The 23,101-nt window shown below is 37.2% G+C and overlaps 1 protein-coding gene across 3 annotated transcripts in view; it reads left to right on the top strand.

The window, feature by feature from the left end:
* The first annotated feature begins 3,517 nt into the window (after window positions 1-3,517).
* The window catches only part of Cr1l (complement C3b/C4b receptor 1 like), a 45,555-nt gene continuing 25,971 nt past the window's right edge, over window positions 3,518-23,101 (top strand). For 2 of the 3 annotated variants that reach the window (XM_051186697.1, XM_051186696.1), the window contains exons 1-5: window positions 3,518-3,653; window positions 11,690-11,869; window positions 12,502-12,601; window positions 15,883-15,968; window positions 21,664-22,059. In XM_051186697.1, the coding sequence (XP_051042654.1) occupies window positions 3,539-3,653; window positions 11,690-11,869; window positions 12,502-12,601; window positions 15,883-15,968; window positions 21,664-22,059 (877 nt within the window). In that variant the 5' untranslated portion in view covers window positions 3,518-3,538. The remainder of the gene's footprint in view (window positions 3,654-11,689; window positions 11,870-12,501; window positions 12,602-15,882; window positions 15,969-21,663; window positions 22,060-23,101) is intronic. The other variant, XM_051186698.1, reaches the window with a different exon arrangement.

The raw sequence follows: 23,101 nt of genomic DNA, 5'->3' as shown, positions 1-23,101 counted from the left end.
AGTTTCTGTTGACAGCTATAAATGTGGCAGTTATAAATGTGGCTTTAAAAATCTCATGGAGGGATAGAAAGATGGCTCAGCAGTGAAGAACACTTTCTGCTCTTCCAGAGAACCTGGGTTGGATTCCCAGCACCAATATGGCAGTTCACAAATACCTATAACTCCAGATCCTCTTCTAGAGACTATGGCATTAGGCACACACAAGGTGCACCGACACACATGAACGCAAAATAGTCAGACACAGAAAATAAATTAATCAATAAATTAATTAAAAAAGCAAAAAAGAAACTTACAGTAACATGCTCCCAATGCCCAGGCCACTGGGCAGCCACTGCTGCTATGAACAAATGGAAAAATCATCAGATTTGGTAAGACACATTGTAAGTTCAAAAAAAAAATCTTTCCCAAATTAAGAATGGGGAATATCATCATGATGGGAATTAGGACTCTGTATAATGCCACAACAAGTGCCTGAAAATGAAAAAAAAAAAATAATAAATGAAGGTATAACCAACTCAGTTGTGATTGACATAATGCCAATTATAATTACTGTCAATCAAACAAGAAGGAGCTCGTGGACTCCAGTCTGATAGCTGGGAAACCAGTATAGGACAGATCCAGATTCCTTGAATATGGTGTTAGTTGGAAGGACTGGTCAGTCTATGGGGCCTCTGCTAGTGGATCAGTATTTATCCCTAGTATATGAATGGTCTTTGGGAGCCCATTCCACATACTGGGATACTCTCTCAGCCTAGGCACATGGGGGAGGGCCTGGGCCCTGCTCCAAATGATATGACAGACTTTGAAGACTCCCCAGGGAAGGCCTCACCCTCCTTAGGGAGCAGAAAGGGGAAGGGATAGAGATTAGTGGGGGAACAGGGAGGATGGGAGGGTGCAGGAACTGAGACTGACATGTAAAACAAGATTTTTTTTTTAAGATTTAAATTAAAAATATCATAGGAGAAAGAGGAGGGGAGAAGAGGAGGGGAAGGAATAACATGAGCGATCAGGAAGATTGAGTGGGGATATGAATAGGGGGAGCAAGAAAATAGACACATCAATAGAGGGAACCATGATAGTTTTAAAGAGAAATCTGGCACTAGCAAATTGTACAGAGATCCACAAGGATGACTCCAACTAGGAATCTAAGCAATAGTGGAGAGGCTACCTTAAATGCCCTTCCCCTATAATGAGAATGATGACTACCTTAAATGCCATCCTAGAGCCTTCATCCAGTAGCTTATGGAAGCAGAAGCAGAGATCCATAGCTAAGCAGTGAACTAAACTCTTGGAATCCAGTTTTAGACAGGGAGCATTGATGAACAAAGGGGTCAAGATCATGCTGGGAAAATCCACAGAAACAGCTGGCCTGAGAAAGTGGGAACTCATGGACCCCAGTCTGACAGTTGGGGAACCAACATAGGACCAAACCAGGACCCCTGAATGTAGGTGTCAGCTAGGAGGACTGGGCAGGCTATGGGGCCTCTTGCAGTGAAACCAGGATGTAACCCTAGTACATGAACAGACTTCAGGAGCCCATTCCCCATGGAGGGATACTCCCTTAGCCTAGGTACAGGGAAGAGGGCCTATGTCCTACCCCAAATGACTTGACAGATTTTGATGATCCCTCATGGAAGGCCTCACCCTCCCTGGGGAGTGGATGGGGATGGAATGAGGGGGTTGGAGGGGGACATGGGAGGATGGGAGGGAGAGGGAACTGGGATTGATACACACTGCTAACCATGTTAACTCCTTATCAAAGAATGTTTCTATGGCCCTAGTCACTCAAAATAAATGTTTTAGAAGAGGCTGTCCTTTATATGGGAAATCAGATTCAGAATATTAAAACACATTTAACAACACTGAGTCATGCTGATTTTAGATGGATCAGTGTCACTACTCTACCTTATAATGGTTCATATATGTCATGGAATCAAATACAGGCTCATTTGAGAGGTGTCAGAAATAGTTCCCAACTAGGCATAGACATGGGTACTTTACATTCTCAGACCAATGCTATTAGCCATTCCAGGCTCCAGGTTTCTTCAGCAAGGTCATAGCTAATTACTTTGTTAATTCAGTTAAAACTTTTATTAATAACAACTCTTATGGAACTTTCTTATCAATTTGAGAATTATAGGAGCACTAATCTTTTTACTTTTTTCATTCCAGTCCTCTTTAAATGAGTAAAATCTACAATGCACATTTCCTGGAGAGGAATTCATACACTGAATTTATTAAACAAAAAGCAGGGAATTGCTGTGGTTCACAAGGTCATACAGTGAGATTTCAGTTGATAAACTCACCAGGCTACCCATAGGAATTCCACTGGAGAAAAATTCCCACTTGCAAAGCCCTGGGGATACCTGCCTTTTGAATAGTCACTGTCATCCCTATAAAACCCTTGTGGAACCATATGGCTCCCCCTTCTCCATAAGGGGATCCCCCCCAAGCCCCAGCAGTGTATTAATCAATTATTGGGCACAACTCTGTCCTGTCCTGGTAAATTGGTTAATCTTCCCCCACACTGTGGGGCCCTGGTGTGAAAACACAGTCAAGGAAATCTTTTGTTCTCATAGCCAAATCTATATAACTTACAAGTTAGCTCCCTACAATTATCTTCTAGCAGGACACCCCATGTTGCAGGTCCAGAGGCTGATTACCTTATCTTGTTCTGGTCCTCCAAAGCAGCTATTCCTTGTCAGAACTAACATATTGAGACAGTAGATTAAACAAAACAAAAACCCAAAGCAAGCAAGCAAACAATAAATAATCTTTTAGAATCTACTCACTTAGCTACCAATCCAAAAGCTTGGAGTACCATCAGATAGCATCTTGAGCCTACAGAAAAGCTTCCCCCAAATTAATATCCTTGCTTCTCTGATGTACTCACCAATGTATTTTAAACTTTATTTAAGTCTTCTCTGCTCTGTAAAACCATTAAAAAAAAAAATTGTGGACCTGCTTTCACGTTGGGGCATGGAATTTGGGTAACCTAAACCAATTGACTCCAGAATAAACTCTTACTCTTTTTGAGATGAGAGCTGTGGTTTTTGCGTCGACATATTTGTAAAATGTGCCTGATTAACTCATTGCTTTAATTTTTGTTTCCAGTAGCACGTTACATCTGAATTCATCATAAGGAAATAGGCTCTTACTGTACACTACACAGGGCTTGCAACTGTTAGCTCACTGTTGCAGGTTAGAGTTAGGCTCCACCCTTGCGGCTTTTGAAAAAAAGGGAGTAAGGCCGGGTTGTATGCAAACCGAGTTCCCATAATGCCTTGCTTTCTTTGGAACCGAAGGCACTTACAAATTAGAAAATATCCTGTAACTGACTTGCTAGGTTTTGATTCTGTTACTGCGTCCCTGAAGCAATTTCCCAGGAGATGTACCACATAAACCCCATGAACGAGTAGTAAACAAGACCCCGCCCAACAAGAGGAAGCTGACTCCGGAACTCAGCGCCATTTCCCGCACCCAGGGAGTGGTTGCCTTCTCTTTGTAGTTCGATGTGCCTGAAACCCGTGTGAAGAAAATGAAGGATTCTTGGAGATCACAGCGGCTGAACCCTATAGGGCGCCTTGTAGCTTTCTGCTGTGGCAGGGTCCTGCTGGCCGTCCTGCTCCTGTTCTTGCCGTCATCTATCTTGGGTGAGCCACAGGGAGGCGCGGGGAGGCACGGACGCGGTGCACCCAGACCCGCAGTAAATGGGCGCAGCACAGACTCCAGCGCTGGTCTAGGGTCCGGGTGGGTGCCCAGCGCCCTTTCCCGTGGGTGAGTGTGGGACTCTCAGCCCAGCTTGTACTCAGCCTGTAGGATTGCTTGGTCTCCCACCGGCTTGTCTGTACTGAGTGTAGAGCCAGTTGTGAAAATAGGGTGTGAGAGTCGGGGGAAGTCATGTAAATCTGCAAGACTCAATTTCTAATCCTAGAATTCGGTTGTGAGGAAAGTTAATATGCCCGTGTGTTTCCTCATCTGTGAAATGGAGATACTGAGGTCTTTCGTGATGTTGCTATTTAATTGGTGTTGTTAAGTGACTAACCCAAGTCCTGCTACTTAATTTATTTCTATCCTCCAGCAGTTATTTGCTCCGAAGGCCTAGACGAAGCCTAGGGACTGTGCCCTTTGTCTCCTGCCCCAAACCCTCATCAACTAACTTGAGTCCCCACTTTAAGGACAACCCCCCCCCCCTCCTACCCTATGTTAGTATTTGAAGAGCAGAGAAACTCCAGGGTGCAATGAAATGTTTGCAAGTTAAAAGGACCGTGGAATTTACATATTACAATTAAGTGCAAAATAGAGTGCCCATTTTACTCACTGTGGAAGTTCTAAGTTCCCTTCCATCCTCTTCAATAAGAACTTTCTTTAGAGAAAGACTTTTGCGTTGTTTAGACGCAAAATGACAGTCTTGTGTTTTTGTTGAGCTTGGGTTTAAGCTTTCCACAAGACCGATTGTTTCTGAGAGCAGAGAAAAAGTAAAAACAAAATTTGTGCAAAAATTTGTGCTTAAATTTTTATCTCCTTAGGTACACATAACTGGTCAGATGATGACATGTGATAAAATTTAAAATTTTATTTTTAGAAAATAAGTTTATCAAGAAGGTTAGGAATCTCCTATTATTGCTTAGGGATCTTTGTGGCTTTGTCATCTTCTGGCTAAAATGTTACTACAGTTTTGCCATAGGTATTAAGCTACTGTTATAAACAACTCCAGGCATTATCATGTGCAAAGGAAATTTACCAAGGTTATCACAGTTTCCTTCAAATGTGACTCACACTATGGAGCACTTTAGTTCACAGAGTTGAGATGAAGAAAATACCACTAGAATATTTCCATTGGCCAATTTAAACAAAATATAGTGGGGAGCTTCACCTCAACTGTATATACATAGAGAAACTGGTTCAGGGTTTCCATTCTCTGCCACTTACAAGTGAGGACCTTGGATCCAGCAAATCAATTAACAAGTGCCCACATGTGTGCCTCTGACAGCATTTTCAAAATTGGGCAGACCTGTGAGCAGCAATAATGAGTCCAGAAAAAATAAAAATGAAATTTCTGCTTAAATTTTTATCTTCCTAGGTACACATGACAATTGGCCAGATGATGATATATGATAAAATTTTATTTTTAAAAAATATGTTTACCAAGAAGGTTAGGAATCTACTATCAGTGCTTAGGCCTCTTTGTGGCTTTTTCATCTTCTGGCATGAGAACAGTTAAAAGTAAGAAGGCTCACCATATCAGTTATAAGCAATAAGTAATTAAATTTGTCAGTGCTGTTTACTGGCAGATAAGTCACTACTGCTGGAAAGTGGCTCAGCAGTGGCAAAGAAAGAAGGAAGGAAGGAAGGAAGGATTCCTATCATGTGACTGGATTTTTTACTCTCAGGATTTTACTTAATAGAAATAAAAATCTGTGTCCAACAGAGAAAAATCTACATTAGTTTTTACACCTGGGTGTTTTTTGTTATTTTTTTAGATTTTATTTATTTTTATTTTACCTATATTAGTGTCTATTAGTGTTTCCCTGCATTTATGTCTATGTACAATATGCATGCAGTGCCTACAGAAGCCAGAAGAGGGCATCAGATGCCCTGAGACTGGAGTCACAGAAGGCTCTGAGCTGCCATGTGGGTGCTGGAAATTGAACCTGGGTTCTTTGGAAGACCAGAAAGAGCTCTTAACTGCTGAACAGCCATCTCTCTAACTCTTCCATTGCTACATTATAGGTAATAGCCAATAAGTGCAAACAACCAAAATGTCCTTCAGTTAAATTATGGCATAGTTATTTATCTAAACTGAATATTTCACAGCAATGAAATAGCATGCAACCTAGGTGAATCTCAAAGTAATTATACTTTGTAAAGCTAGGCCAAAGAAAAAACAAAAACTGATCTAAAAAGTTAAGTTTTTGTAGTTAGAGCAGTATGGAAATACCTGGAGGAAGCAAAAGGATGGATTATAAGGGCAAAAGGAGTATGAGAGAAATGCTTGTCTTTATTTCAGTGAATGTTTTATCATGCATACATAATATCAAGTAATAAATTTTTGTACTTTAAATGTTCATCAACTCTATGCATTATATCTTAATGGAGTCGTAAAAATAACTTGAATTATGAAAGTCTTGGCTTTATGAAGTGCCTATTAATGTTTCTATCATAAAAATAGCCATAATTTGAGGGATGGGTAACAGGAGGCGAAGGAAACTAGATAACCTTTCTCTGTTGAATGCTCATACATACCTTTACATTTGTGCTATTATATAAATTAATATTATTATTACATATAGTATTTATATGTACAACTTCAGTAAGTATAGATAATTAAAAAAAAAATCAGTCCAAGAATAGTTCCAGCAATTTTCTGTATTGCTTTACAACTCTTTCCGGCCTCTCCCTAGGAGCTTTGCTGTGAGGATCAGCTTCTCTTGCCTTTTTATTTATTTGTTTTTCTTTTAATTGGACACTGCACTTGGGATTGATTCCCTTGCTGGGACTAATGGGAGAGACAATTATCAGCATTGCATTCATCCTGCATGTCAGAAAAAAGGTGAAGACATAGTATTTGAAATCACAGAGACCTTTATTCACTCAGTGGTTTTGTTGTTCTTTTTCTTTTCTCCATATTTATCACAGTCGTTTTCACAGGAATTGTTTTTTTTTTTTTCACTTAAGTAGGTTTTTTGTTTTGTTTCCCAAAGTGATAATAACTTTGAAACTTAGAAATATGTGGACTCTAACGAAAACTCTGCAAATGAGGGCTTCTTGGGACATAGTCTATCTGTCTGAACTCTTTATGGTACTTATTTTACAGTATGTCTTTTATTTGATTATGGCAACAAAATATGTCCACTGTGTATAATTGAGTGCTAAGCTCTGGGCCAGGTATTTATCTAGAGAAACAAATGATATTTGGTCTCTTACCTTCACATTATCTAGCTCTGATAGCTATTGAAAGAAATCTTACCAAAAGCATACATATGTAAAAATCACAAGTTATAATAATAAAATATTATTGATATGGCAGGAAAAAGTATAATGGATAAAGTAAGAACAAGTAGTTTAAATTTCATATTTTTCAGGAGGTTGTCAGTTAAGAGGTATGTTAGCTGAGACCCTGAAGAGTTATAGAGAAATAAACGATCCCACAGAGAATGTTTTCAGAGATAGAGAATGAATGCATGTATGGAGGAAACAGATGTGGAAAGAGCTGGAGCATAGTAAAAGACAGGTTGAACTTGATGAAATATACATGTGAAAACACAGCAGGGTACCCATGGTTCAGTAGAGTGTATGGGGACAGCCAGTCAGTCTAAAATTCCTAAAATTAGGAACATGAACTTTGTTAACGTGAACCTTCTTCTTTAATAGGCAGTGGTCTCCAATTCTAATTCTAACCATTGCCAACAGAAAAAAAAAAAAAAATCAGCTTTAGAAATTCTTGTGTCTGTTGATTTATATTTAGGAACCATGATAAGAATTTATGAGGTATAAATCCTAGGCCAAATGTGGAATGTATCATTCAGAAACTCTCTGAAATCATCAGTTGCATATGTCTTTCGGGGCTTTCCTAACAATGGGTTCATTTCCTACAGATTTTTGGCAGAAAATAAACTTTTGGAAATAATTACATATGCCCACTTTACTATAAACTGATAACTGTTGTCTCTTTTATATGAATAACAATCACAACTTACCAGGACTCCACTGTGTGTGTGATGAGAGTAAATGTTTTACATAAACTTTCTTTGATACCCATAGGGAACTTACTAAGTGAATAATGCCATCCTCTTCAAGAAGATGGAGAGACTCTGACATGTTAAGCAGTTTGCCCAAGACATCAAAGCTAGGAATGGAAGGACATTAGGTTCAAAAGGCCAGGTCTTTCTGAGTCTATTGTTTTTAATACTATGTCTTTTCAGTTTTATCTTGATACTGAAACTTTATGGCCTTAAACAAAAGAAATGTGTTCTCTTGTAGTTAATTCTGGATTTCCAAGTCTAGTTTGCTGTGTTGCGCTGTAGGCCACAGAGGAAAATTAGTTTCTTTACTCTTTCCCGCTTCCAGATGCTGCCTGTATCTCTTGGCTCATGGCTATTTCCCCTACTTCAAAGCCAAGAGCTTTATATTTTCAAATATCCTTCCATCTCTTGCAAACCTCTTACTTAAGGTTCATTGTGAATATATTTAGTGTTTATCCAGGGTAATCTGTAGAACTTAAAAAAATGCTTAGTAATATCTACACAACCATTATACCATAAAATGCCATGCTTACATACTCTAGGGATTAGAACATAAGTATCCTTGGGAAGCAGTAACTTAGTATATTACTTTTCTAGTCACTGTGACAAAATAACTAACATAAACAATCTGAAGGAGAATAAACTTATTTTAGTTCATGTTTTCAGTGGGTTCAGTCTGTGCTGGTTGAGGAAACATGGCAATGGAGCAGTTGGGAGTCTGTAGCACGGGGAGTCTATAGCAGCTGGGTTCTTGCTTGGTATCAGGACAGGAAACAGAGAGCATTGGCCTGACCCAAAAGTGGATATATCATTGAAAGTTGTGCCCTTATTGTCCCACACTGCTGGATTGACCCCATGCCCCAAAGATTCCACCACCTCCCAAAATATCCTCAACAACTGGAATCCAAGAGTGACAGTGATGGACATTTGCAGCCAAACTATAGCATTTAGTCTACTATGCCTTTCTAGGTAGACTTTCTTGAGTTCAGCCACAAGAGGGAGTCTATTGCCATCAGCATCCAGGCTAGTAGAAAGTAACTGGCCTTCAGCAAACAGATTACAGTGTCTGTACTGAAGATGATTAGTTGTGGGTTAAAATACACATCATATTTAAATGTTTGATAGTAATAGAACAACAGTTGGAAGTAGATGGAGTTGCATTTTCTGTGATTCTTGGTGGAGAAATTATATTGTTGTTATTAGATGTTTATGTATATATTAAGATCATGTTATTTTTGAAAGGAAAAAAAGTATAGTAAAAGTGACAATAGTAAATGTAACCACTAATCAAACAAAATGAAAGAACAAAAGACCACAAAAGACAAAAACCACAAAAGACAAAAAGAGTAGTAAGATGGCAAAGTTAATCTTAATTTTATTAAATATTATTAGTCAATTCCTATCTAAAAACAAAAGTTGTCACGTGACCAAATATTTGAAACTATGGGCTAAGGGAGCAGGGGGCCCATGGCAGACTCACAGATGTACCTTAAAAGTACTGTTTGTTTCTGATGCTTTGATAAACACAGTGAACAAAAGCACTGTGGGGAAAAAAAAATTAGGTTTACTTGGCTTACAGATTATAGTTCATCACTAAGGGAAGGGTTCCAAGGCAGACACTCAAGGAACTCAAGGGACTAGAAGCAGAGACCACAATGGAATGTTACTTACTAGCTTGTTTCCCTACAGCCCAGGTTCACCTGCCCAGAAGTGGCATCACACACAGTGGGCTAGGCCCTCCTAAATAAGTCATTAATCAAGAAAATGCCCTCACATACATATAACACAGGCAAGTCTTATAAAGACAGTTTCCCAGGTAACTACTTTATGTCAGGTTGACAAAGACTCACCAGCACAGAAAGATTTTAAAATTTCACTGAAAATAAAAGCTCTTGGTTTCTTTCAGGTACTATGTACAATACAAGCTACAGTTCAGACTAGCTTCTGGCTCCAGAGATAGATTATACTAGGCCAAAGCTTTGTAAACTTGGGCTTTAGCAGTTGCAGTTGCTATGTAAAGAGTACCACATAAAAATTAATGTGGAACAGGAAATGAAATGGACATTTTCAGTCTGATCCAAAGGTTTGAGAAGTTATATAAGGCCTCTAATCTCATTGCATAATTAGTGATATGGACAAGAGACTTACATTGTTTGAACATAGTTATATCATCATTTAGACTAAAAATGTCATTAAAAATTAATGAGACTCTAAAGACCTTGTAACATAAGCTTGAAAACATCTGTCATAATGACTCAAAAATGAGACAGTAATACAATCAAAAGGAATAATAATTTCAAGACAGGGCAGGTGAATATAAAAGGATGGAAAACACCATGTCAGAACAAACCAAGAGCTAGCTTGGTAAATGGCATTATGATAATACAGGGTTGGGAAAGTAGCTCAGCAGTTAAAGCACTTATTATACAAGGATGAGAACTGATATTCAGATTACCAGAAACTCATACTGGGTGAGTGTGTCAGCCTACCTGTAATTCCAGCCTCTAAAAGTATAGACAGGGGATCCCCAGAGTAATTAGCCAGCAAGATGAGCCACATCAGCAAGGTGTGGGTTTCACTGAAAGACTCCGCTCCAGTGAGAAAATTGGAAGAGTTGATAGAGGATGATTTTCAACATCGCCCCAGGCTTCCAAGTGAACACACACATACACACACACACACACACACACACACACACACACACAAAACAATTGAAATATAGGATATTAAATATGCTTTCCTATTTAGTTTTATTTCACAAACAAAATAGAACATAAAGCAAGATAAGATTGTTGTGAAAACTAGATATATTTATGATAAACAGTTAACCTTTCATGAAATATAACAATTTAAGTTTGCATATTCTAATGATACAATATATAAAAAAGTGGACATATTGAAAGGAAATAGACAATAGAATATTTGAACATGACTTTTGAGCATCTAGTAGAACAAGCAGATCCATCAAAATCAGTAAGTTATAAAATAATTTTAAACTAACATACATACTGCAGTTGCCAAAGTTGACCATATGCAAAACATGATGCAATCAACTTAAATAATAGCTAGAAATATGTTGCTCAAAATCTTTTGTATGCCTTAATCCATCCTTTATAATTTAAACTAATTAACTGAGTATTGGAAGGAAAAGAAGTCATAACAAAAAATGTAATATTTCCAAAGTTAAGATTTTTTCCAACAGTTAATTGTTGATTAGTTATTATTGGAACTGACAAGTTAATTCTGCCAAGCCTTAAGGGATGATAACTGAATCTAGAAGTTAAATAAAAACATATATCAGGAAATACATTCACAAATGAAATACAGTTTTGGTTTTTGAGTCCTTGGCCAACGTGCTGATCCATTCCTGAATGCAAGCTATTAGAGCTTGCTGAACAACTGAGAGTGTTGAGGGGGTGGTTCAATGCATGAGTATGTTTGTGAGGATGGGATGGATAACATCTAAGCATAGATACTCTCTGACTGGTTGACAATTGGAACCATATGTGGAGTTTCCCCCTCAGTGAAAGACTATCTGCCCTACCTATATTATATTAATATACTACATGTGAATTAAGCTACATACACATTGCTTACAACAAAACAAAACACAGGTCTCCATAACTCCAGTTCCAGGGGATCCAATACCATCTCCTGACTTTCAAAGGTACCGCATGCATGTGGTGCATGAGTCATGAAATAAAATGAATAAATCTAAAAAATGTTATTAAAGCAGAGGCATTTTTAAAAGCAGAGACTTTAATAATAGATGCTAACTGAAGTTATTTTAAAAGCTTACTTAAAAATACCCATTAAAGGAATTATTCCTTTTACTACTATTAGAGTATTCTGTTTCTTCTTTGATAACATCTATGGAGTGAAATGGAGAGAAAGAAAAGTTCTTTCATTAATAACAGTAATGTTGCTTTGTTGTCATTCTCCAGGCCAGTGCCAATCCCCACCATGGTTTTCATTTGCCAGCCGTTTAAATGGAACTGATGAATCTGTGTTTCCCATTGGAACATATTTGATGTATGAATGTCGCCCAGGACATTTCAGCAGGCATTTCTTCATCATCTGTCAACAAAACTCAGACTGGACAAGTGCTGAAAATATATGTATACGTGAGTAACTGAAGAGGAAGCTGACAAATAGTATATACTTTGTGACAAATAGTAGAGCTTCAGTTTATCTGGATTTAAAATTATGACATATGTCACTAATAATATCTAAGGTATACAGTACATTGAATCGTTCTTGTAGGTCGTATTTTTTTACTCTGTGCTTCTGTCTTCTCAAGTGTTAATAAATTTAATAATAATGATCACCATAAGGCATGACTGAAGCAAAGTACCCTCAGGATATTTCACTTAGTGTATCCAACTTTGCAAATGTCACTAAGTAATTCATGATTCTGAAACAAAAGAGCATTTAGTAACTAAGAGATGAAAAAGAAAAAAAAGAAAAAGAAAAAATTCCCAGACTTTGAGACATATGAATTAGAACATTTAGAAGAATGTTTTGGTAATAAATGATGTATACATGTTTTTGGGAGTCACCATATGACAATAAGAAAGAACTCGGATTTTTCTTTTGGAAAGTAGTATCTGGTTAGTTTCCTCAAAGTGGCAAAAATCTGCAAAATGTAACAATTATGTATGTTCTCTACAGTAAGTTATAGTTACTTAGAATCTCATAAACTAAGAAAAGTTCAGTTTACTTTACTTAGTTCCAAAATTCTGTTTCTTTTTCACAGGCAAACAATGTGAAACTCCTAAAGATCTTGACAATGGCAAAGTACACGTACTCACAGACTTTCGGTTTGGGTCCATTATTAATTATACTTGTAATACAGGGTGAGTTAACAACAACATCTCTTCGATCAAGACTTCAGGAACATTGATACTACATTCTAGTCAGGTCTCTTCCTGACTTGTTACTTCCTGCTTTGTTTTTTGGTAAAATGGTCAATTTAATAAAAGAATGTAACAATTATAGACGCATATTCATGTCAGAACACATGAATATATATAAAGCAAATATTAGCAGAATTGAAGGATGAAATTGACAGCATTACCATACTTATACAGGACTTCAATACTCTCAACAAACTCATTTAAAAAGGAACAGCTTTAAATAAATAGCCATCAAATAACAGAAGAATCTATATTCTTCTCAAGCATACATACAACAGTTTGTAAAACATGTAAAATAGTAGACAACTATCATGACTACACTATATCAGAAACAAATTAATGTGTTTTTGTCTCTTCATAATAGCAGAACGTATTAACAATAATTTCACTAGGTATAAATCATGATTTCAGTAGCAATAACTTGGTAGTTAATACTGTTTTTTGGGTGACCTTGGCTGAGGTGAATATAAAGTTTTGTTTTTGTTTTTTGTAAATAATCCAATTACTAATATTAACTTCTAGCTTATGCATTACACACACACACACCCTCTCTGTTATGTGTTAGGGATACTATTGCTGTGATGAAATACTCCAAATACCCCAAAGCAACTTGGGGAGGAAAGGGTTTATTTGGTTTATGCTTCCAAATCACTGTTCACATTGAAGGATGTCAGGACAGGAACTCAAATGGGGCAAGAACCTGAAGGTAAGAGCTAATTCAGAGGCATGGAGGAGTGCTACTTACTGGCTTCCTTACAGTTTCAGAAGTTAGTTCTTTATCATCAGAGTGGGGAGCTATATCCTGATCTCTAGGCAGACTGGGCAGGAGAGAGGGAGGGAGGGAGAGAGAGAGGGAGAGAGAGAGAGAGAGAGAGATGCTGGGCCTGGTGTGGGCTTTTGAAACCTCAAAGCGCACTCCCAGTAACATGCTTCCTTCAATAAGACCATATCTCCTTATCCTTTTAATCCTTCTCAGATCGTACTACTTCCTAATGACTAAGCATTCAAATATGTGAGCCTATGGAGTATATTCTTATTCAAGCCACTGTGTGTGTTGTGTGTGTGTGCGAGTTTCAGAAAAAATCAAAGCTAAGAAACCAGATGCCACAGTCTTTGCATTAATAAATCCTGAACCAAACTGTGACAAAGAAGCTAAAGAAGCTGTGGTGACTGTGAATTGGCCTAGCAGGTAAATCTTTGAGAGGAAAGGTATATAATTGAATGTAGCTGAAGAGGCAAAGATAAATTCTTAGATAAATTCCATTTACTTACCACAGCCTTTCAACAAAGGAAACTGTAGGACCTGATAGCTTCATCACTGAATTCTAATTTATGTTATGAGGCCAATATTATGCTAATACCAAAATCAGACATGACAACAGAAGAAAATTGCTGGCCAATATCCTTAATAAACATGCTTATTATTCTCTACAATTCTACTACAGAATTTACGAGTGCATACCAGGGGCTAATGACATTAATTGCCAACATCCATATAAGTCATGGCTTCCTGTGCCTGGGGAAATGAGAGACAGACAGATCCTAAGAGATTGCTGGCCAACCTCCCTAGCCAAAAGAGTGAGTTTTTAGCCCAGTGAGAGATTTTATCTCAAGACAGTGAACTAAGAAGATGCCTTGCATCCTGCTCTGAGTTCCTTGTACACACATATGAGCACACTATCACACAGGCCCCATGTTTACTCACACAACATACACACTGTCATACATTGTGATTAAGTGGGAATTTATCACTGAAATGCAAGCTTGGCAATGTATAAATAAGGTGTGATATATCACACTGACAGAATGAGTTATAAAAACATAACTATTGCTAGAAGAAGAAAAATTTGAAAAAATTCAAACTCAAGTTCTCTAAAAATTAGTCATAAAAGGAATATAATTTTCCTATATTTTTCACATATGACAAGTCTATAACTTGTATTCAATAATTGTATTCAATGGTTAAAGGAAGTCTTTTCTATAAGATTAGCAGCACAAAATCATTTTCACCTCTCTGAAAGGAAAGCTTTTCCCTGCCCTGTCTCTGAACAGCTATCTTCTTTCTATGGATGTCCCTGATTTTGAACATACTCTATTGTCTGTCAGTAGGTAAATGGTTAAATGAATGATGCATCATGCTATGTGCTCTAACTTACAGCAAAAGGAATTGCTTGATAAATAACCAGGAATTATGCTGAATAGAAAGCTATATGGCCACATTCTATGTTATTCTTTATATAACTTTAAAAATTACATAATTATAGAAATGGTTACCAACCATAAGAATGAGTGAGGAAAATCAGGAATGGGAAGGAGCAAAATGAGTATCACAGTAAATAGACAGTACAAGAGATTTTGTGTTTATTTTAGTTCTTTCTGTGGTGGGAAATATGCAAGCCTTCATGTAAAATCATGTCCTCTTTCCCACTGGTTAGTGGTGGCACATGCCTTTTATCCCAAAATTCAGATCTCTGAGTTCAAGGCCAGCTTGCACTACAGAGTGAGTTCCAGGACAGTCAGAAAGAAACAGACATATCCTGTCTCAAAAAACTGAGAGAGGGAGAGAGGGAGGGAGGGAGATGTGGGGAGAGAGAGAGAGAGAGAAAGTGTGAGAGAGAGTGTGTAGTTGTACTTCCCAAAATGACATGTTTATGTATAAATCTAACAAAATACATATGAAATAAGTGTCATGAGTTGTTTTAATTTTATGGCACACTAGACAATTAGCAGCATAATAAATGAGAACTGCTGCCTTTAATCAAGTATTTCTGTTTAAAGTATGAAAAATTTATTTAACTTTTTGGTCACATTTGAGTTCCTTGGTTCTAGGTTAATGAATCTTACTAAAAAGGCATACCCTTAAGTAGGCATTCATGCTTTTGAGATATAAATGAATTCATTCATATTAGTATAATATACACATACACATGATATATCCTTTGCCCTCAAGAAGTTTGTTATGTCTTTAAAAGTAAGACTTACAGGAAACCACTATAATTTACTGAAGATTATGTAAGATAATAAAAAGAAAAATCTCATTTAGTTGGGAAGGTATTAAGAAGAAAACCAAAAAGTCCAAAGAAGCATGTAAGATTTGAGAGCTCATGGTCTTGACAAGAAAAAAATATCTCCTGATGCTTGTAAGGTAGTAGTAATTTCTGGGAATCAGCAATTTAAGCAGGCAATTACTTATGGATTAATTAACATTCTTCTGTGTGTAGATACCGCCTCATTGGTTCCTCCTCTGCTGTATGCATAGTCTCAGATAAAACTGTCACTTGGGATAATGAGGCACCTGTTTGTCAGAGTAAGTTGAATTTTTTATTTCTGTTACCTTTACTCATGTACTTTAAATTTTCTCTGGAAATACATGTATATTTTTGGGGGCTGAGATTGAACCCAGGACCTCCTTCATGTCTTTTAGAAAGTGTTCTATCACAGTTGTAAACCTAAAGCCCTGTAAGGGATTTTAAGAATCTTTATTAAAATTCCTTTTTTAGAATCTGTTCTTCAAGTTAATCACGATGTTCTGGCTAGTTTTAGCTCAACTTGACACAAGCTAGAGTCATTTGAAAATAAGGATTCCCAATTGAGAAAACGTCTTCATAAGATCTGGTTATAGGTAAGCCTGTAAGGCTTTTCTTAATTAGTGATCTATGTAGGAGGGCCCAGCCCATTGTGGGCAGTGTCAGTCCTGGGCTGTGGTCCTGGGTTCTATACAAAAGCCATGGGGAGTATAAGCAGCACCCTCCATGTCCTCTGTATCAGCTGCTGCCTTCGGGTTCCTTCCTGATTTGAGTTCCTGCCTTGGCTTCTCTCAGTAGACTGTGTTTCAGGATATGTAAGCAAAATAAACTCTTTCCTTCCCAAGTTGCCTTTGGTCATGGTTTTTCATCACACTAATAGTAACCCTAAGACAGAAGACAACTGCAGCATTCTTGAGTAGGTTTCTTGGCAACTTCCTTTAAGTTCTTCTTTGTCCTGGCATGTTCCTTTTCTAAATTAGAACATATAAATGTATAAAAGTCTTCAAATCTTATTTTTTTAACCTCAATTCACTTTAAGTTATGTTTGTTTTTCAATCTCTAATATATTTATCATTCTGCTTGGCAAATTAGTAAAATTTTTGTCAGTATTCTTCAAGGTTAGTGAAGCTATGGACTAACCTACACTTTCACTTTAAATATTCATACAGAGTATTTAAACATATGCATTTTATGTAAAAAAAAAATCAAGTGACAGACTGCATATTTTCCAACAAATATAACAATTACATTTTCTTTTGGTCTATGGCCTCTTTTGTTTCTTTTTGAAAATAAAATTTCTACATTTCAACAGTGTTAACTTTCTAACCTTCTAGTTACTGATCTTCCTTCCTTTGTTCCTTCCTTCCTGTAGGGAGTAAGGTTTTTCCTCCCACCGCCTGGTCTTATCCTGCTGCCGCGCCAGCCCCAAATAATGCACAGAGACTCTATATTTGATATAATGCTGTTGGCCAGGTACTAGGTTCTTATCGGCTAGCTCTGTCTTAATTATTAACCCATTTCTATGTATTCCCATGTGGTCTCCTTACCGGGGAGTAGGGCAGGCGTCTGGTCTCCCCGGTCTCTCCATCTTGACTCCTCCTTACTACTTCCTCTTTCCTCCTTGTCTCCTAGTCCCGCCTGTCTTGCTTTCCTATTGGCCAACAGTGCTTTATTCATTAAACCAGTATGAGAAACATATATACATAATGACATCTCCCATCCTCTCCTCTTTTCTGTCTAAATAAAAGGAGGGTTTTAACCTTAACATAGCAAAATATATCACATAACAGTTATCAAATAAGAATCACAGTTAACACTATTTAGTCCATTAACATTTAGCAAGATTTAAGAAACTATTCTATCATCTATCCTATATTTGTGAGTCTAAAGTCCTATATGTAACTTATCTTTAATCCTAACTAAGGAAAACTGTAACCACAACTGTCTTCAACTCCTTCAAAGACCACAGAAGGATAATATATAAACTCTAGAAATGACAGAGACATCTTGCCTATCAGTCACATGAAGTTCTTCTGTAATCTTCCATCTTCAGCCCATAGACCATAGTGTGTTTGGCAGACTCTTTGCAAAGTAGGAAAGTTTAAACTGTTTACTTGTATTGGCAGTTTGTCAGTCACTTTTCTTTGTGTCCTACAGACTGTCTGGCAGACTTGTCCATGAAGCAGGAACTCTGTAGCAATGTCCATCTTGAATCACCAATCACATTTCTATGGGTCCTGCACATCCAGTTTATACAGCATACAGTCAAACAGTCCAGACAAGAGCAGTATCTTGTCCAAATGGCTAGTCTTGCCATATTGGAAGTAAACTCCGTAATGCGCTTCTTCGATGTCCATCTTCCTTTCTGATGCAGGTGGGGTTGCCAGGAGCATTTATGTCTCACTATCAAGAAAAACCCTAAACCATTTTAAATGCCATATTCTGTAGGTCTTTGAAAGGTTTGAAGAATGCCTATCTGTCTCAAATACATCTCTGTGTATCTTGAAAAACATAACTAACTTAACTCTAAGCTTTGATTATCATAAGTAATTATCTATAATCTGTACTACATCATACATTACATTTCTAAATGAGCTATAAAAACACAATACCTAAACAAAAGAAATATAGATATCACAAAATTGACCTTAAATTGTATCAATAATGAAAATCCATTCCAAAACAAAGTATTCATATCTATACCATAATCTCCTTTTTACCTTTAAAAATATTGGTTGTGATCATTAACCATTCATAACCAAGTCCATTTAAATGAAAAGAAACGTTTATCAACAATATTTGGGAATTTGAGCGTCGTTCTTTCCAAACTGCTTTTTGTTGGTAAGGGGTGCTGTTATGGGGGATCCTAAGAAGATGCAGAAATCCTGGCTGTAGTCTGCAAAGCTGCCTTGTTTAAGCTGTTTTGAATGTTGGGATCACCAGGAACGCTGTTTCAGGGGGTCTGGCTTGCTCAAACCACATTAGTCTGGAAGGAATCCACAGCTTTTTATTTTCTGTTGAAGCAAAATTAGAAATCTTTTTCCCCAGTAACTTGTTCTATTAATCCTGTATAGTGTTCTGCCTGCCTGTATGCCCTCAGGCCAGAAGAGGGCACCAGATGTCATTATAGATGATTGTGAGCCACCATGTGGTTCTTGGGAATTGAACACAGGACCTCTGAAAGAGCAGCCAGTGCTCTTAACCTCTGAGTCATCTGTCCAGCCCTTAGTGACTTATTTTCTGTTCAAGAAACCTTTGTCTGTTATAATTATGACATTTTTCCATCGTATACTTTTAAAAGGAATAAGGGAGTTTATTCTGGAGCTATTTTAAGTGACTATGGTTGAGGAAAACAGTTTTAGATTACCCCAAATTCTGTGTTCTAGTGTGGAAACACTTTCATAGTTTTACAGAACAAAGGAAGTTATAAAAAAGACAATTTTAAAAGATTGTTGGGTATATCAGTTACAACAATATGGGAAAAGCTTTTCTATAGATCTAAGATGATAGCTGATGACATTTTTAGCTTTCTAGTTGGTAGAAGGTAGTGGTTTGCTAAGGTAGTAGATTCCAGAAGGTTTCTATCTATTAGTTACAAAACGTTAGTTATGACACAGAAGTGGGGAAGGAATGGCTGGTTTGGAGGACTACAACCTACAACATCCCAGGCTCTCTAGTTTTAGTCAGTCAGTCAGTCCATGCATATACAGCTTATTTTAAGGAATTTTCTCTCACAAAGTTTCTATAGCCATAATCAAGGTGCTTTTAAAATACATTCACTAAGTAGGTGGGCCGAAGTATAGCAGATGCTATACTCTACTATAGACCTCAGATGCTATCTAAAGGTATTCATAGACTTTTGATTAGTAGAAACTAGGATTATGTTAATATATCCCCAAATGTTTTTTTCCATTAGTCACAGGATATTAGGTCTGACATAGAAGTAGACAAGGAATGGCTATTTAAAGGTCTAAAGGTAGCCCAAGATAAAGTGTTAATTAGGCTATGAATCTGCAAAATCATGAGGGGCAGCCTTCTTCCACCCCAACCCCTTGATAATACAATTAGCCAACAGACCGAGGTGATACTTGGTACAGAAATAATCTCCAGAGAACCACCTTGCTCTTTCAAGCAGTAAGGACTTCTTCAGACCATCTTGTAGGACCAGGGCTGAGACAATGATCAATGAAAGGAGACTATACAGCAGGAAGGACCATGGCTGCTTAATCATAAAAAAATCTTGCCTTTTGTCCCAGTTCTTTCTCTGTAATTGTCTGTCATTACCCAGAAGACAGGCTTTGGAGTCAATGGCCCTCTTTTTCTTCTCCTTTTCCCTGTGTGTTCACTTTGAATAACTCTTCTTTTTCTGCTTTTCACCATCTCTTTAGTTTCCTGAGAACTGGTGGCCAAAACTACATATTAGGCCTGACAGAATCCTGGTATAACAACAAATCAGACAGAATTACAGAGAAAAAATGATTTAAGGTTTGGGGAATGAGCTAGGTTAGACAGTCTCTCTTTGTATGATTAATATGCTTGTTATGTAGAGGTGAGCAGGTGACTCATTATAAAAGGAGACCAACACAAAAATAATCAAGTCACTTGCTTATCACTGTAATGAAATAAGTGAGATAACTAACTTCTATAATAAAATATTTATTTCAACTCAATTTTTTTAAGGGTTCAGTCCCTGATTTTGTAGTTCTATTGCTCTGGACCTCTGCTGAAGCAACACCTCATGGTAGGAGCATGTGGAAGAACAAAACTACTCACATCTTAAACTAATGAGCCAAAGCAGAGAGGAAGAGTCAAGGTCCCACATCTTCTCAAGGGCACATCCTCAGTGATGTGCATTTATGCCACTCTGGAGACCAAGCCTTTAGTACATGATTGCTATGGAAACATTGTCTATATTTAAAACACAGCAATAACCCACACTCTTCAGAGAATAGTTTTCTTTTCGCTGCAAGACTCCAGGACACTGCCAAATAGCACTATTTTGATTCAGTGTCAGGAATTTTAATTTTACTTGGCATTACTTTAAGATTTCCAGCTTTGGAAATAGCAGGTGTCAGTCAGCCTTGATTATAAAAGTATTTACAAGGTATTACCAGGACTTGTAGGTATTACCAGGACTTCCTTGGTTAGCAGGACTCCAGATTTTGTCCCTTGATTTGGTGAGCCCACAAGTTCAATAGAATCTTAGTAACCTACTATTGGTTTGGCTTCCTCTTTCCCATGGAACAGTAGCCCAGTGGCACTTTCTTCATTTTCAGTATATTTAGGGGTTTTTGTAAACTAGGGCATAAAAAGCCATCTTATAAAGTTGAGGTTTCTTGTACATGTCTCAAAGTATTTGAAATTATATTTGAAATTTGAAAGAACTTATTTATGTTTTTTTTTCCCCTTGGTATTCTTAAAAATTCTCAGTACAATCCAGTGTCTTACGTATTTTTGAAAGAATATTAATGGTCTATGTTTTTACTTAACCATTACATTTTCAAATGCTTAATATATAGTAATCTACAGTTTCACCAATTTTCTTATATATTTGCAGACACTCAAAATTAATTTTGTATTCCTGTCATTTTGTATTTCATTAAACCTTTTTTTCCTTAGTGAATATTATTTTTTAAAAACTTCCTTTTGGTTATCAGCAAATTTGAAAATTAATAAGCAAGAAGAAAAAGCTGATATAAACTCTGAAATGTGGTCAAAAAGCTATTTCAAATGAAAAGGTCAATTATATTTATAACTGCATATGTTTATAGGAAAAATGTAAGAAAAGTTTATAAGTAAAAATTATTATGTGCACTTAATAGCAACATTTAAAAACACATTGGCAAGTCAATAAATATTCAATGCTTTTAGTAGCATTTATACACATTTATAATGAGTATAAGTATCTTCACTTCAGTAGTTTATTAGATTTCCCTTATTAATATTAAAAAAAATTAATCTGCTCTCTTTGCCCAGTAATTCCTTGTGAACCACCCCAAGCCATTGCCAATGGAGATTTCCTTGCTCCTACAGAAGATTTTCATTATGGGATGGTGGTTACCTATCGCTGCAAAACTGATGAGAGAGGGAAGAATCTCTTTAACCTGGTGGGTGAGCCATCCTTACACTGTACCAGCACTGATGGTAAAGTTGGAGTCTGGAGTGGCCCTCCTCCTCAGTGCATTGAAATCAAGAAATGTACACCTCCTCATGTTGAAAATGCATTCATGGTGTCTGAAAACAGAAGCTTGTTTTCCTTAGGGGATATTGTGGAATTTAGATGTCAGCCTGGATTTATGATGGAAAGAAACAGCAGTGTGCAATGTAACAAACTAAACAAATGGAAGCCAGAGTTACCAAGCTGCTTCAAGGGTAAGTCTAACCAGGGCTTGGGGAGCATGCAATGTTATTGGGGTGTTGGAGGACCAGAGATAAAGGGTGGTTTTTGGAAGAGGGTGCGTGGTGAATACATTGGATGAATAAATTTTCTTGGGAGGGAATATGAAATCAAGAAGGGACATGTGATTATGTGAGTGTTTGTGCACCCTTGTAGGCACATCCACTCAAATTTGAGAAGGAGCTAAATATGAACAAGGAATGTGATATATCCTGGGAATTCTCATATACAGAATTTCTTTTCATGTATTGCCATTTCCATGCCCTTAACAGTTATTCACATGTGTAATCTTTACTAATATGTAATGAATGATCCATGGCTAGTCATATTAAATATGTGCATATTTAATTCCTAAATTGAAGTGGTGGAGTAGTTATCATTTCCTCCATATTGAAGCTTAGGGGTTAGATAATTTTCCAAAGTGATACAGATACTAACTTGCAGAGCAAAAATTAAAATCCAAGTCTGCCCATCTGGCAGATTCTTTAAGGAACAAGGGTTTTCCTATAGATAATGGGTTGTAAAGATATTAGAAGGACAGGAAGAATAACAGGAAAACAATGTTGCCAAAGATCAGGGGCTACTGTTGCTACAGGAATAGAGCTGATAAAGCTGGCCCTATCTTGGTTGACACTGTCAGCCCCTGTCATGGCTGACATATCCAAACCCTGCCACTACTTCCAGGATAGAGCCAGTCATTGATAGTCATTGGTGTTGCTAGAATTTTAGTGGCTACTGCTCACTTGAAAGTCTTTAAGACTGCCTAACCTGATACTATCCCTGGATGTATAAAGGTGTCTGTCACATCTCTTGTCCTTTAGTTTGATACATATATCTTCCAGGTAGCAAAACTTAATTAGAGTTCTTAGAGCAGTGGTTTTCAATGTATGTGTTGGGACAGGACGCCTTTAGCAAACTTCTATCTCCAAAATATTTACATTATGATTCAATTCAATAACAGTAGCAAAATTACAGTTATGAAGTAGCAAAAAAATAATTTTATAAATGTGGGTCACC

This window comes from Phodopus roborovskii, unplaced genomic scaffold, assembly GCF_943737965.1.
Source record: "Phodopus roborovskii unplaced genomic scaffold, PHOROB, whole genome shotgun sequence".
Classification (NCBI taxonomy): Eukaryota; Metazoa; Chordata; class Mammalia; order Rodentia; family Cricetidae; genus Phodopus; species Phodopus roborovskii.
This window is presented reverse-complemented; position numbering and strand designations above follow the sequence as displayed.